The sequence below is a fragment of the Bacillus rossius genome, chromosome 2 (genome assembly GCF_032445375.1).
Source record: "Bacillus rossius redtenbacheri isolate Brsri chromosome 2, Brsri_v3, whole genome shotgun sequence".
Taxonomy (NCBI): Eukaryota; Metazoa; Arthropoda; class Insecta; order Phasmatodea; family Bacillidae; genus Bacillus; species Bacillus rossius.
In genome coordinates, this window is record NC_086331.1 from 114,388,092 (window position 1) to 114,403,683 (window position 15,592).

At 41.2% G+C, this 15,592-nt stretch overlaps 1 protein-coding gene across 1 annotated transcript in view; it reads left to right on the top strand.

Annotated features, from left to right (window-relative positions):
• Nucleotides 1-15,592, top strand: part of LOC134529642 (uncharacterized) — a 192,419-nt gene that overhangs the window by 54,212 nt on the left and 122,615 nt on the right. The window contains exon 8 of the mRNA XM_063363952.1: nt 13,332-13,536. Within this exon, the coding sequence (XP_063220022.1) occupies nt 13,332-13,536 (205 nt within the window). The remainder of the gene's footprint in view (nt 1-13,331; nt 13,537-15,592) is intronic.

The following is a 15,592-nucleotide window of genomic DNA, read 5'->3' on the forward strand; positions in this document are numbered from 1 at the left end:
GAATTGTGAACAGGTATTTGTAACAACAGCAAATTTGAAACAATAATAAAGTTTTAATAAAACTTAACAAAAATAAATAACAAGGTAATCATTATGTAACAAACAAACCAAAATGGTTTGTTTTGAGTTTAACACACACAGCAAAAGTGAATGAGCCATTATCAAGGCTACAAAAAAGGTGAGATTTTACGCCGGCGCAACGTGGTACAAAACATGGTCATAATGCAGGGAAAACCCACTGCCTTATGCGCATTACGTGCGTTACAAAAGTAAGTTACATTATCTAAAAAAGAATATTTACGTTACGTTTTACGTACGTCGACGACTCGTGGGAGAACAGTTACAAACAAGTGAAGTTAAAATAAATTAATTTACATGATTTCCAAAAGTAATTTTCCTGGTGGTGATCGAAAGGGAATTTAGACAAAACACAAAATTCAAGAAACGTTTACATTATGGCAAGTGCCACTGCCTCACTCCAACTTACATTTTCTTTCCCCCGAGGTCGCGCACGTCGTACAAAGTTAAAGTCTAACTGACTGACTACATGCTGGCTAACAACCACTCGAGCTCTCACAAGAGACTAAACGAGGTCAGGCAAGCTAGTTGATACTAGGAGATCAAGACTGAATAAATTGAAAACGTCTGTTTATATAACATATGTTCCGCGCAGCTCGCATGCGCCGAATGGAGGAGGAGAGGGGAGGCGAGAAGCAAACAGACATACAGGAGGGGGAAGGAAGGAGGGGACGACGAGCCGCCGCCCGCGCAGACGCGCGGAGTTTGAAAGAAGCGGCGATCCTAACGCTTCAACTCCCCTGCCCTGGAACCACCGTGCTCGCTGCCCTCGTGAGAAACAAAGTCAATGTCCATTCTAAGTTATAGGTTGCCAAAAAAAAACTTGAAGTGTCCACGAAGAGGTCTGACTGCCAGTCCAAAATAATTTCCAATAATTGTCAAAAACGTACACATACAATCCAAAAACATACACGTGATTAAATACGCCATTTATATAGGCCAAAGATTCTTGAATATATGTTTACAAAGTCCAAATACAATGGTATCTTCATAGTCATTACATTGGTTTCTTCAGCGCTGAAGATTATTCTTGAATTTAGCGGGACGTCCCAGGAAAGTTCACGTTCAATTGATTCGAGCACCAGAGTTCGAGAGTCGACAGCCGATGCGCCACCAGGCACAGCATGCATCAGGCGTCCCTAACCCAGCGTGCAGACGGGTGCCTGGCTGACTCGGCTCTTCATCTCGCACCCCTGTCGAGCGTGTTGCATGCTCACAGGCGCGAGGGCTTATTTTGCAACTCGTTCACGGCCAGTGTCGCGACTCCAGACGAGCGGGATGAGGTTCGCACACCAGCACGTCGGCACGCCAGCACGCTAGCACGCCAGCACGCCAGCACGCCAGGGTCGCAGAGTATACGGCAGCTCGCTCAGCCAGCACAGCCTCGAGAGTACCGCGGTGACTCGAAGAATGCTCCTCAGGGCGGGCCCCTGCCCTGAGAGGCTGCATATGGCCACACAATGACATGTGTACGCGGCGTTCCAGATGGCTCAGGCGGCAGAAGAGGCGGGCGGCGTCGTAGACGTAGCGGCGAATGAGCGGGCATCAGCAAGCACGGCGGTGCGGGCAGGCAGAGGAGCATCAGGTCCTCAGCGGTGCGGATCCTCTTGTGGGCTTGGCGTCCTCGACGAGGAAGGGGGGGAGGGGGAAACGATAACCAAACAAGCTGAAAACAAAAAAAAAACAAAGCCAGACGCGCACGCCAAAACAACTTCAGGCCATCAAGGCTACACATAAATTTCTTTAATTGCGCAACATGGGCCTTTCTGAATTTCTTAGAGCCGGCAGCACTATGCAACAAAACAGTGTTGTCACCTAAGAATCTATTGATTACGTACGGTCCCACGTACGGAGGAATTAATTTAGAATTAATGTTATCAGCCAACTTAGGCAGCAAAAAATTCTTAACCAAAACAAGGTCTCCAATTACAAAACCATGAGGTCTCCGTGAAGAGTTATACAAATTAGCCACAGCTTGGCGCGCCTTCGTGAGGTAACACTCCACACTATCGAGCACAGCCTCCAGTGACTCGTCATCAGAGGTAGATTCCAGAGGCGGAAATCCCCACAGGTTAAGGAGGGGGTGGGTCAACTCTCTACCTATGAATGGGATCGAAGGCGGGAATCGAGTGGCGGAATGCACTGCAGAGTTAAGCCCCACATTAATAAAATCCAAATCGCTATCCCATAGCGACTGATCATCCGTGTAGAAAGCTGTGAGAATACCCTTAAGCACTTTGTTAACGCGCTCAGATTGATTGCCCTGGGGACAATACGGACTGCTGTAAATGGGCTTAATGGCCCATTGAAAACACATGTCTTTAAACTGTACTGAACCAAAATAGCGTGCGTTATCACACGTAATCAAGGCAGGCGCACCAAAAAATTTCCACACCTGGTCTCGTAAGGCTCTGACAATGCTAACTGCTTTCATGTTCTTTAAGGGAATGAGTAACACAAATTTTGAAAAAATGTCCAAAATGACCAAAATACAATTATTACTTTTTTAGAACGTGTAAGTGGACCGAAAATGTCTATGTGAAGCACATGCCAAGGGGCAACAGGAGTATCAGCGCAATACAAGCCGACTTTGGCACACTGCGGGGGCTTCGAGACTTGACAATCCCGACAAGATCGCACGTGTTTTTGAACATCAGCCCGCAATTCAGGCCATGCTAAATGCGCGCTAATTCGACGAAAAGTCTTGTGAATGCCCAAGTGCGCACCCAACAAAGAGTCATGAAAGTATTTCAATACCATAGGGCGAAGTGAGGCGGGAACAACAGCCTTCTTTTGCCTACCGGAAGTTCCGGTATAATACAGTACACCCTGTTCCTATTGTAAGGCACGGCTTTACCGGTACTCAAATCCTCACGGATTTGAACACACAAAGGATCCTCCTGCTGACATTGCTGAATGCTAAGAAATGACTCGGAAAAACTTTACAAACGGCGGCACAAATCGGCTTTGTTTCAGCCGCAGACGAAACACGAATGTCAAACTCATCCGGGGAAAACATTCGCGAAAGCGCATCAGCCACTACATTGTCACTACCCTTAATGTGATGTAATTTAAATTTAAAGCGAGACAACCGCAACACCCAGCGCCCGAGCTTACCGAGCTGGTTCGGATGGTTAAAGAGCCAGCTGAGCGCCTAATTGTCCGTGAATAAATCAAATTCGTGACAATCAAGATAAGACGCAAACTTCTCGACGCCAAACAAGCACGCTAAGGCTTCCTTCTCGTATGTACCGAGACATCGTTCCCCGTCAGTGAGTGTTCTACTGGCATAGGCGATAGGGCGTAACCTATCGTTTCAATATGCCCAAGAACGACACCTACCGCGATGCTTGACGCATCTACCTGGAGTGTGAACCTGCGTTGAAAATCAGGCAGAACCAAGACAGGGGGAGAAGACACCAAAGCCTTAAGGCTGTCAAAGGCTTTCCGTTGAGCGTCGCCCCACTCGAAAACAACATTCTTTTTACGCAGCTTATTCAGCGGGCTACAAACCGCAGCGTAATTGGGAATGAAACGAGCGTAATATCCCGTCATGCCAAGAAATCTTTGAACTCCTCGTACGTTCTTAGAAGGAGGGAAATTTACAATAGGGAAACTTTATTGGGATCCATGATCAATTTACCTTTAGAAATGATGTAACCTAAAAATTTCACGTAATCTTTTCCCAAGTAAATTTTATCTGGATTTACTGTTAAATTAGCGGCTCTGAGGCGGTCAAACATCTGACACAAATGTTGTTTGTGCTGCTCCAGATTAGCACTGTAGACGATAATATCGTCAATGTAATTAAATACTGATTTGTATTTCAAGTCACCTAGAATGTGATCTAGCACTCGGCTCATTGCCTGGCTACCAAAAGACACACCCATAGGCACTCGATTGAATTGAAATTGCCCCCAAGGGGTAGAAAATGGAGTATATTTGCGACAGTCCGGATGCAAGAGACACTGGTGAAAACTAGCATTTAAATCAATGACGGAAAATATGGCGGCATTCCCTAGATGTTGGAGGGCACTCTCTACGGTTGGCAACTCTTAGCCGCCCTCCTTAATCTTGTCATTAAGTTCCTTATAGTTATGAACCAGCCTAAATTCACCAGCCTCCTTCTTAGGGACTAAAAAGGACGGTGAACTAAAATCGGAAACAGAGGGAGCAATAACTCCTGCATCTAAGAGACGATCGATGATGTTTTTCAATTTTTGCAATGTAGGCGGTAAAATTTTATGTCCCTTTGCCCTGACGGGAGTCGTGTCCTTAAGATAGAATTTGTAGGGCATGACATCACACCTGCCTATCCGGCTGGTAATTACGTTAGAATATCTATTCATGACGTAACAGTTCGTTACTTACAAAAATAAAAAGATTTAAAGCGTCGATTGTAGTTTTTGTTTTATTTTTTCGCAATAGAATTCACAGACGAATCCAAACACTTCCAAAAGAGGCTGCTCATTCATTCCACATACATTCGCCCGTCGAGAAATGCTCGCAGCTCGCGCGTTGAGAATTAATAATAAAAAATAATAACGTCGATTAAATTCTTCAGTAAAATCTTACTGTAAGCTATAATCATACAAAAATCGGTAGGGCCTCAAATACGGCCGCACCTGGTGAAAAACCGCGAGCCGCCGAAACGCGGCCTCGCCTGGCAGCGATCGCCCGACGACTACTGATGAACTCATGACACGTCTCCTCCACGCAGGGAGTAGACGTCACATGACCTCACCGACCAATCACACGCACTCTTCATTCACACTTACAGATACAAGCCAATCACAGAACAAATTACAATACATGAAAAAAACCTTGTACATACAGAACTCTGGGCTTCCCCTGATCTGTCTCTTTTCAATTTCACATCGAAATCGGGGACTCCCATTCTCGTTCTCTCTCCCACACAGTGAGACAGCAGTTATCACACATTTCCCACGACCAGTGGGGAATCCCAGCCTCTATCTCTTTTGTCGGGGAAGCACTGTTTCTTTCTCACTTGCACTTATAAGCCTCTTATGCCTCTCTCTTTCTACACATCACCCCAGACACCATCCCTTGTTCTAGACATTATGTAACATTGGCATTCTAATAAAACGTAATATACCATTATAATACCATATTCCAATTTAAATCAATAATATAAAAAACTCATTACACATAACATTAAGTAAATCTAAATAGCAAAATACAGTTAAAAGGATGACAGAAGAAACATGATTATTCAATAATTATAAATTCAGAATAAAATATACTGGCAACCTAACCATTCCTTAGTAACAATATTATTAGTAGAAAGGGCATGTATGCTGCAATGCTACGTCAGCTATAACCGCATCCCTATTGATGACGTCAGAACTGTCGGCGCACGACATGACGATAGGAGTGGAGTCCTGATGAATGAGTTTAATTTTCTTTGAAGGATGAAAACCGAATACTAATTCCTGATTACCGACATCTAACAAACATCGCATTTTCCCCAGAAAATCTAATCCTAGAATGAGCGGGTGACATAACCCGGAAACATCATTAAATTGCCAATTCCACGAGAAACCCGCGATTTTTAAGTGAAGTTCAACTTCTACGTCTGACGTAACAATCACGCCGTTGGCGACACAAATTTTTACGTCAGAGCTAGTACTAACACGGCTTAACAAATGCGGAGATTTGATGCAACATGCATCGAACAATTCAGAACTAATTAATGATCGGGTAGCACCAGAATCTATTAGGACCGGAACAATTTTGCCAAACAGACGAACATGTACAAAATTATTGTACAAATGATGAGCTGCTTTCCTCATGCGACGACCGTGGCGACCACTCGCACGCCCGGTCAAGGCCCGTTTCCCGGACATTGATTTCTGTAATGCCCTGTGCGTTTACAACGGAAACATTTTCACTGTTCGCGGTTCACGGCGGGCTGCGTGCACTCAGACACCGCGTGGCCGAATGTACAGCAGTTGGCACACCTGGGACGATTAGAGAATGGGCCGGACACATTAGCCGACTCTTTGCGTCTGCCGGCAGCCTGACTCGCTGCGGCAGAGGGATCACTAACACTAGCCGCGCACTCAACGTGTCGCGTTGCGCGCACTCAACGTGTCGCGTTGCGCGCACGGCGCGAGCGGGTTCAGAACTGACATGCGAAGCGGACTGAAAGATAGGAGATTTAATGTTAGAAGTCGAAGCAAAGCTACCTGGCGTAGGCATGGAAGGAAAATCCTCCTGATACTTCTTAATAGCCAATAATCTATTCTCCACGTTCGAGCTCCCTTGCGGAGAGCACACAGACTGGAAGGAGGGCTTAGCATAGCGCTATACTGTAACACTAGCGGTGACACGTTGCCTACAGTAGCCTGAGTTAATTCAGCCTCAGGGAGATTCAACTCCAGCACCTCGGCATAGGCCGCAACGGAATTGATGAACTGTAATAAGGGCTCATTAGGCTTCTGAAACCTGAATACTAGCTCACGTTTACACGTTTCCAAAACACGTGGCGGACAGGCGAACTGTAACACAGACGTCTTGAACTGCGCAAAAGTTAAATTCCGGCTTATGGTGTCAGTGAGCAGTGGCAAAAATGCTGTGCCACAGAGGCTTAAGAGAGCTTTCAAAAGCTCCGCCTCACACACTAGTTTCAACCCAGCTAAGCGAGCAGCCGCAATCAAAAAATCTAGAACCGCACGCGGTTTACAACAGTCTAGACGAGGGAGAAGTTTCAAATTTGCAAAGAAAACCTTTTCATTAAATCTAGAATTAGACACAGCAGGATTAGCGGGGGTTGGAACTTGCCGAGATGGTACCTCTTCTGCCGATTCCCAGGCGCCTCGCACGTGCTGAACAAGCAACCCTTGAAGGGTAGCCACAGTTGCGTCATCCTCGAACGGAACAGCTTCCTCAGTTAGGACCTGGACTAGGTCGTCTCTCCGTAAACGGTACATCCACCCGGTTGCCGGAGTCCCCATGGTGCATGCAAAAAAAGAACAAATACACGTTAAACACAATCCTCAGCAGAGTTGCGCAGTTGTAATGCCTACAGGCATAAGGACGGGGTGAGACGCCATAGCATGGCAAGGATTGCAAACGGGTATTTGTAACACAACAGCAAATTTGAAACAATAATAAAGTTTTAATAAAACTTAACAAAAATAAATAACAAGGTAATCATTACGTAACAAACAAACCAAAATGGTTTGTTTTGAGTTTAACACACACAGCAAAAGTGAACGAGCCATTATCAAGGCTACAAAAAAGGTGAGATTTTACGCCGGCGCAACGTTGTACAAAACATGGTCAAAATGCAGGGAAAACCCACTGCCTTATGTGCATTACGTGCGTTACAAAAGTAAGTTACATTATCTAAAAAAGTATATTTACGTTACGTTTTACGTACGTCGACGACTCAGAGGAGAACAGTTACAAACAAGTGAAGTGAAGTTAAATTAAATTAATTTACATGATTTCCAAAAGTAATTTTCCATGTGGCGATTGAAAGGGAATTTAGACAAAACACACAAAATTCAAGAAATGTTTACATTATGGCAAGGGCCACCGCCTCACTCCAACTTACATTTTCTTTCCCCCGAGGTCGCGCACGTCGTACAAAGTTAAAGTCTAACTGACTGACTACATGCTGGCTAACAACCACTCGAGCTCTCACAAGAGACTAAACGAGGTCAGGCAAGCTAGTTGATTCTAGGAGAACAAGACAGAATAAATTGAAAACGTCTGTTTATATAACATATGTTCCGCGCAGCGCGCATGCGCCGAACGGTGGAGGAGAGTGGAGGCGAGAAGCAAACAGGCATACTGGAAGGGGAAGGAAGCAGGGGACGACGAGCCGCCGCCCGCGCAGACGCGCGGAGTTTGAAAGAAGCGGCGATCCTAACGCTTTAAGGTGATCATAATTTCTAATTACTGTCCGAAAGAAATAAAAAGAAAATTAGGTTAGCTTAATACTCGGCATGGCTCTGACCACCAACGTTAAATTATCTATCCTGCAATTTACTTCATTTTTGGCGAGAAGCCACCGAACGTGACTTACTGGTGCAGCGGTCGACAGACAACTGCTGAAGTCCTGCCACACTCTCCTCCATGCAGGGAGAAGTCACATGACCTCACCGACCAATCACACGCACGCTTCATTCACTCTACAAATCACAAGCCAATAGGAAAACAGAACACACATAGAAAACCATTTTCATACATAGAAACAGGGGATTCACTTTCTCCTCTCTCCCACACCGTGTGACAGCAGTTATCACACAGTTCCCACGACCAGTGGGAATCCCAGCTTTTGTCTCTGTCTTACTGGGGACTCACTGTTTCTTTCTCACTTGCACTTAAAGGCCTCTTATGCCTCTCTCTTTCTACACATCACCCCAGACACCGTCCCTTGTTCTAGACATTATGTAACATCGGCATTCTAATAAAAACGTAATATACAATTATAATTCCATATTCCAATTTAAATAAATAATAGAAAAAACTCATTACACTTAATATTAAGTAAATCTAAATAGCAAAATACAGTTAAAAGGATGACAGAAGAAACATGATTATTAAATAATTATAAATTCAAAATAAAATATAATTGCAACCTAACCCATCTTTAGTAATAATATTATTAATAGAAAAGGCATGTATACCGCAATGCTACAAGTTCATCCAATCCAACTTATGACCATCCTGACATTGATGCAATTTGGATAAAAATTAAAATCTCGCCTTCCAAATCTCTAATTCTTGGTAATATATACATACCCCCCTCTAATAAATCCAATCATTTATACCAGCTACTTTGAAAAATTTGAAGATATTGTTACAATTTTAATAATCGTTGAGTGGGAAGAACTGGGTTCCCATAGGGATAGCCCAATTATTTTTTTTTGCACAGTTTTATTGATGCTAATATTTACAACACTAATACATAATCTTACTTAAAATGCCTACTAATCAATTACTCACACTCAGTATCTCAAGTCCTTACACACCGCACACCTTGCTGGGCCGCACCCCTCACGCAACTCTCTCCGCAGCACTCCTCGTGGACCTCCGTCACCAAACTCTCGTCGTACTCCGTCACCGCCATCACACTTCCCTTCGCCGAGCCACTCCGTCGCCGTCGCACTTCTCTTCACCGAGCCACTCTGTCGCCACTGTTGCACTTCCCTTTGACGAGCCACTCCATCGCTGCTGTTGCACTTCCCTCTGACGAGCCACTCCGTCGCCGCTGTTGCACTTCCCTTGGCCGAGCCACCCCGTCGCCGCCGTCGTACTTCCCTTCGCCGAGCCACTTCCCTTCGCCGAGCCACTTCCCTTCGCCGAACCACTCCTTCGCCGAGCCACTCCTTCGCCGTCGCAAATCCCTCTGACGAGCCACTCTGTCGCTGCCGTTGCACTTCCCTTCTCCAAGCCACTCCTTCACCGTCGCAAATCCCTCTGACGAGCCACTCTGTCGCTGCCGTTGCACTTCCCTTCGCCAAGCCACTCCGTCGCCGTCGCACTTCCCTTTGACGAGCCACTCTGTCGCTGCCGTTGCACTTCCCTTCGCCAAGCCACTCTGTCGCTGCCGTTGCACTTCCCTTCGCCAAGCCACTCCGTCGCCGTCGCACTTCCCTTCGCCGAGCCACTCCGTCGCCGTCGCACTTCCCTTCGCCGTCGCACTTCCCTTCGCCGAGCCACTCCGTCGCCGTCGCACTTCCCTTCGCCAAGCCACTCCTTCGCCGTCGCAAATCCCTCTGACGAGCCACTCTGTCGCTGCCGTCGCACTTCCCTTCGCCGAGCCACTCCGTCGCCGTTGCACTTCCCTTCGCCGAGCCACTCCGTCGCCGTTGCACTTCCCTTCGCCGAGCCACTTCCCTTCGCCGAGCCACTCCGTCACCGTCGCACTTCCCTTCACCGATGCCACCCTCGTGGAGGCCGGGGTCTGGCTTATATAGACCCTTGGCGCCCTTCTAGAAGTGACGAGCGCGGCTGTGGCCAGTCGCGTCATCCTGTGCCGACCCGACACGTCGAGAACGGCATTGTTAGCTCACGCGACGACCCGGGATGACGGGTCACATCATCCTGCACCAGCTCCGAACTTGGCATCGCAGTCTGGTCTCTTGCGTTCGTAACAATATCTTCAGTAACTCATAAGATGACTTTTATTAGTTGGTGATTTTGACTTGCCTGGTGTTGACTGGCCCAATAAATATACTTTAAAAATATCTCATTATTATATCAAATCAAAGGCACAATCATTATTAAACTTTACTACTAGCCTTGGTTTATTTCAATGCAAAGATATCCAGTCTTCCAAAAGGCTCTTAGATCTCTGTTTTTCAAATGTTCTTGAATGTAATATTACTAAATCAGTTGATCAGTTAGTCTAAAAAAGATTTACCTCACCATGCACTTGATATTATAATTACTTTGGACATTTATTCTACAAAATCTAAGAGCTCAGCCTGCATAATAGACTACAAAAATGGTGACTTTCGTAGATTGTATAACTCAAAGACCATGACTGGTGTAACTTGTTAAGATCACTGATATGAATGAATTAGTTGATAATTTAATATTGTGTTTTTGTAAGAAACTCAATTCTTTTATACCTACGTATACAAAACGGCCCTGTAAATATCCTCATTGGTTTTCTAAAGAATTAAAAAGTGCTCTAAGAAATTTTTTTTCTTAAACTGTACAAAAGAAATACTAACATGCAATATTATATTCTATATTTATTCTATCGCAAAACTGCCAAGAACCTCATCAAATGTGATAAAATATTTTGGACTCAAAAAATAAACAATCATGTCAAACATAATCCTAAAAAATTTTGGCATCATGTTAAAGTTACAAAAGATGGCTACCAAGAAGAACTATCTTTAAAAATTAATGGTGTTGTCTCTTAAGTTCCTTCAATATTTTCTAATTCTTTTGCTAAATATTTTTCTAGTGTTTGTATCTTATCTAATGATAGCCGCACTATTCCTATATCAAATACTAGCACTGAATCAATTCCTTTTTTCCTTGTCTCTGAAGTCTTATCCTTTGGGGTATTAAGTCACTAAAATCCTTTATGACAACCGGCCCTGATGTAATTCCGAACTTCATCTTTAAAAAGGTGCTCTCTTTTACTTGTCTCTTTGTTATATGACATAATTAATACTAGTATTAAATGCCATGTTTTTCCTACCAAATGAAAAATAGCTAAGGTTATCCCATACATAAGAAAGGAAGTAAACTTATAGTGTGACTATAGACCCATATCTTTAATGGATTTGCAAAAATTAAAAAAAAAAAAATTGTGTTCAAACAAGTAAACTTTCATATACAAAATAGGCTATCCTTAAATCAACTTTTTTTTTAGAATCGGTATGATAACAACAACAAATTTACTTTCTTTTATTAATCCAATCTATACAGAAGTAACCACTATGGCCTGTTATTTTGATCTGGCCAAAGTTTTTGACACTGTTAACCATGCATTATTACTTCAAAAGCTATCTAATTTTGGTCTTTATAATTCTTAGAACCAATGGTTCTCTAGTTACCTCAAAAACAGATATTTTTTTTGTATCTTTTTAACAACTGCAATTCAATTTTGAATTCTGGGGTACCTCAAGGTGGTACATTGTCCCCTCTCTTATTTAATATATTCATTAATGATATAATACAGGTACTTAAACATTCTACTGGTCTTCTATTTGCTGATGATTTGAAAATATTTTGAAAAATTAAATCCTTACATGAATGTTACTTTTTACAATCGGTTATTTTTGAAATAGCTAAATGTTATAATCATAACTTGGTAAGTCTAAACAAAGATAAAACCTCAATTATAACCTTTACAAGAAAGCTCCATCATGTTGTGTTTAATTATAAGTTACATAACATTCAAATGTCCAAGATGTCTTTCATTAAAGATCTTTGTATAATATTTGATGCTAAATTATATTTTCAACTTCATGTTAACTCTCTACTTTCCAGTTCACTTAGAACCCTATCAGTTATAAAATACATCACATATTACACTACCAATTTTGACTCCATTATTTCACTTTATATACCATTAATTTGTTCTAAATTAGAATATGGTTAAGGTATTTGGAACAATTTTATCAACTCTAACAGTGTTAAAATAGAAAAAATTGAAAACAAACTTTTTTTAACTTTAGTTCCTAACGTCAAGCCGTTCTAGATTATCATTTAGTTTGTAATTGTTATAGTTCTAAGCTTAATTGTAATCATTTTCTTGAAAGTACAGGGCTGAAGAGTTTCCCAATTCAATAGTCTTCACTCTTTACATTAGATAACAAAAATATCATATATAGATTAATTACCAATTTCAATAAACAAGATAAATATATTTCTTTCTTAGACTCTTGATTTTTTTTATTAAATTGTAATTCGTAAAATTTTAGTCTGTAATAATCCATTTGTCTCAGGTTCAGTATTCATAGTAGTCTTATCTTTTCATAATTAGTTTCCTAGTAATCATTTCTTATTATATTCTTTTATTATCCTTTATATAATATATTGTAAATTTTATATTTAATTTTTGTTTTTTTGTTGTTTCTCTTTATTGTTGGAATTATTAATTGTAACTATGATTATGTGCTTGTTTTCTGTTTTATTATTATTTTGGTTATTATAGTGTTTGTGTATGTTGTGGCCCCTGCAGGTATATGGTTTTGGCTGCTTACGTATGTTGGCCAACTATGGTAGTGCCTACCTGTTGTGGTCCTTCCCCTCAGGTGGTACCTAAGGGGATTAGGCCTTGTCATCTTGGATTTTACCATCTTTTTGCTGAAATTATAATTTTGAACTATTGATTCCAATTTTGACATGTCAAGGCATAAATCATATCTTCCAGGCGTATACCTTGAGGAAATAATTTATTATTTCAAATGTGCGACTATAACTATGAAGTGTTGACCTCAAAATGTAGCCAAAGCTAAGTCCTATGCCATGTCAACCCAAAAAATTTAGCACAGAAGCTTTATTACAAGTGATGTCAACAAATTTGAAATAGCAAGGTGGCGAGGCATAACCCCCTGAAGTAATGTCTGTGGTGCTGCAGTTTTAAAATGCTCAGTGTCAGTTTATTTATTCTATAAGAAAGATTTTGCTCAGTGAAAGGTGGAAAAAACCTGTACTTAATTGCCATTTTGGTATTTTTTACTGTCATTGAGGGGTGTGTATGATGTGTATTATGAAATGTAATTCTAAGTGATTTTTAATTTTTTTTATAGGTATTTGGCTCACAATGGGGAAATAAATACACTGAGAGGCAATGTCAATCTAATGAAGGCTAGAGAAGGAGTGATGGATAGTCATTTATTCAGTGATCACTTGAAGAAGCTGTATCCCGTAGTTGAGCCGAATGTTTCTGACTCAGGATCATTTGACTGTGTTTTGGAGTTTCTTGTGAATGCTGGGACGAGAGACTTACCTGAGGTATTTTTACTGTAACACTTTTTTTTACTATAAATTTTGAAAGAAATAATTCAGAGTTTTAGTTAAAATAGTTTAATAAGGATGTGTGAGTACACAAAATTTTTTGAATCCTTGGCTACCAGAAACCTGAATGATTTTAATATAATGGTCTCAAAACTTTTAAAATACAAAAATTTCAAGGGTACGTAACTGATAATGAATAGATGCTCTTCAATTATAGCATCACCTTTAATGCTGTATTTTCTTGTGTATAATCCTGACAAATGATTAAATATCCACTTCAAATATTAGAGTGGGTGCTTGAAGGAGCAGTTCACTCTATAATTTCAGTACAGTAAAGTCCGGAAAACTCGGCACTCGGGATAACTCGGCCACACTCTGGCAGGCTGCACCCGCATTCCTTTGTCTCGCGCCACACTCCCACTCCTCCACTACATGTCCTGTGCCGGCGCACGCTCAGCTGTTCAGTCTACCTGCAGCCTTTGCCAGGGTTAGTCTATTTCTTAACCCCATTGCATCACTCAATGTGAGTGACTGTGCGTACTGTATTGTTCAGAGATGTTTCACAGTTTGCGGGTGCTGGACAGTACTCTGTGATGGCATCTTCCGTTAAAGAAAACAAGTGAACTTGTCTGTGGAGCAATAGTTTCAGGCATCAAAGAGACTGGATAAAGGAGAAAGTGTCAGTGCAGTGGTTAAGGACTTGGGAGTCGACAAAAGTATGATTGGAGACTGAAAGAAGAAGCGGATGGAAATTGAGTCTTGTGTGTTAAGAGAATGTGTACAGAAACATTGAACAAAAGGAAAAGTATGAAGGAAAGTGACTTTAATTCGCAAGATACAAATTAAACTTTTAAACACTGAGAGCTAGAAAGTGGAATTTATGGAAATTTGAGTGAGGACTTATTGGATGATGAAGTGGAAAACTGAACGGACAGGACATTTTATATTTTGGGTGAAACATGAAGCAAGAGGGAGTAAAATAAATAATCCGGCTCTCATAGAGAGAGAAAATGAAACTAATATATTATTTCTTGAATTATTTATCTTTTTATTTTGGCAATGTTTACAGGCTTTCTTGGAATTTTTTTTCCAAATATGTCATGTTACGTTAGAACACACAAAAAATATCTTTAGTTGTCTTAAGAATTTTTATGCCAAAATTACCATATTGAAATTCTCAGCCACGTAATAAGAATCGTAATTTAGGTTTTTTTTGCACTTACTTTGGTGTGATATTTAAGTGGAATTGTTTTGAAACATTAAACACTTTTGTAAGGACTCTTATGTTTATGGTTTGTTTACAATTGTAAAGAAATTATTTGAATCAGCCATCCATGATGTATGCACAACGTAAAAAAAATATGTTCCAGTAAAAAATTTCAAGTTGTTAATAGCAAGTGGTGGACAGTATGATCCACCAGGTGTTACCACAAGATAGATATTATATATTTTTATGGATTGGAAATCAAATAAGATTTTTAATTTAATTGTGTTGTCAAAAATTATGCCAAAAATTGAATATGATACAGAGCCTTGTTTCAGAAAATGCTGATTAGAATGGAAAAAAATAATTTAAATCTTAAACTTAACCTTTCTGATGGATACAGGTGGTTAAATAAATTGAGTAATGTGCATTTTCTGAGTACTCAGCACAGATTCTGTGTATGGCATACGGCTAAAAGCTTTATAAAAAATTAAAGGCTTATTGGAAGTGATGGAAACAAGTAATATTGTGATAGGTCTGCTTATTAAATCATGTGTTGTGGTATACAGCAACTTATGGAGGGGATTGGGAACTGTTGATAAAAAAATCACATGTTATTTAAAACATGTCTGTGATATACATTAGTGGGATGATGGGCTTAAATTCAAAGTGGAGAACATGATGTCTTACCAGAACCAAAAGACTGGATACAGTTTAGATCACACCGCAATGAGATTATGAAAAAGGTTGAGGCAGAAACTCAGTTCTTACAAGATTTAAAACATACATACAACTTTGGTGACACAATTTCATAGGAGAGCTACCATAATAAAGGGTTTCATATACCCA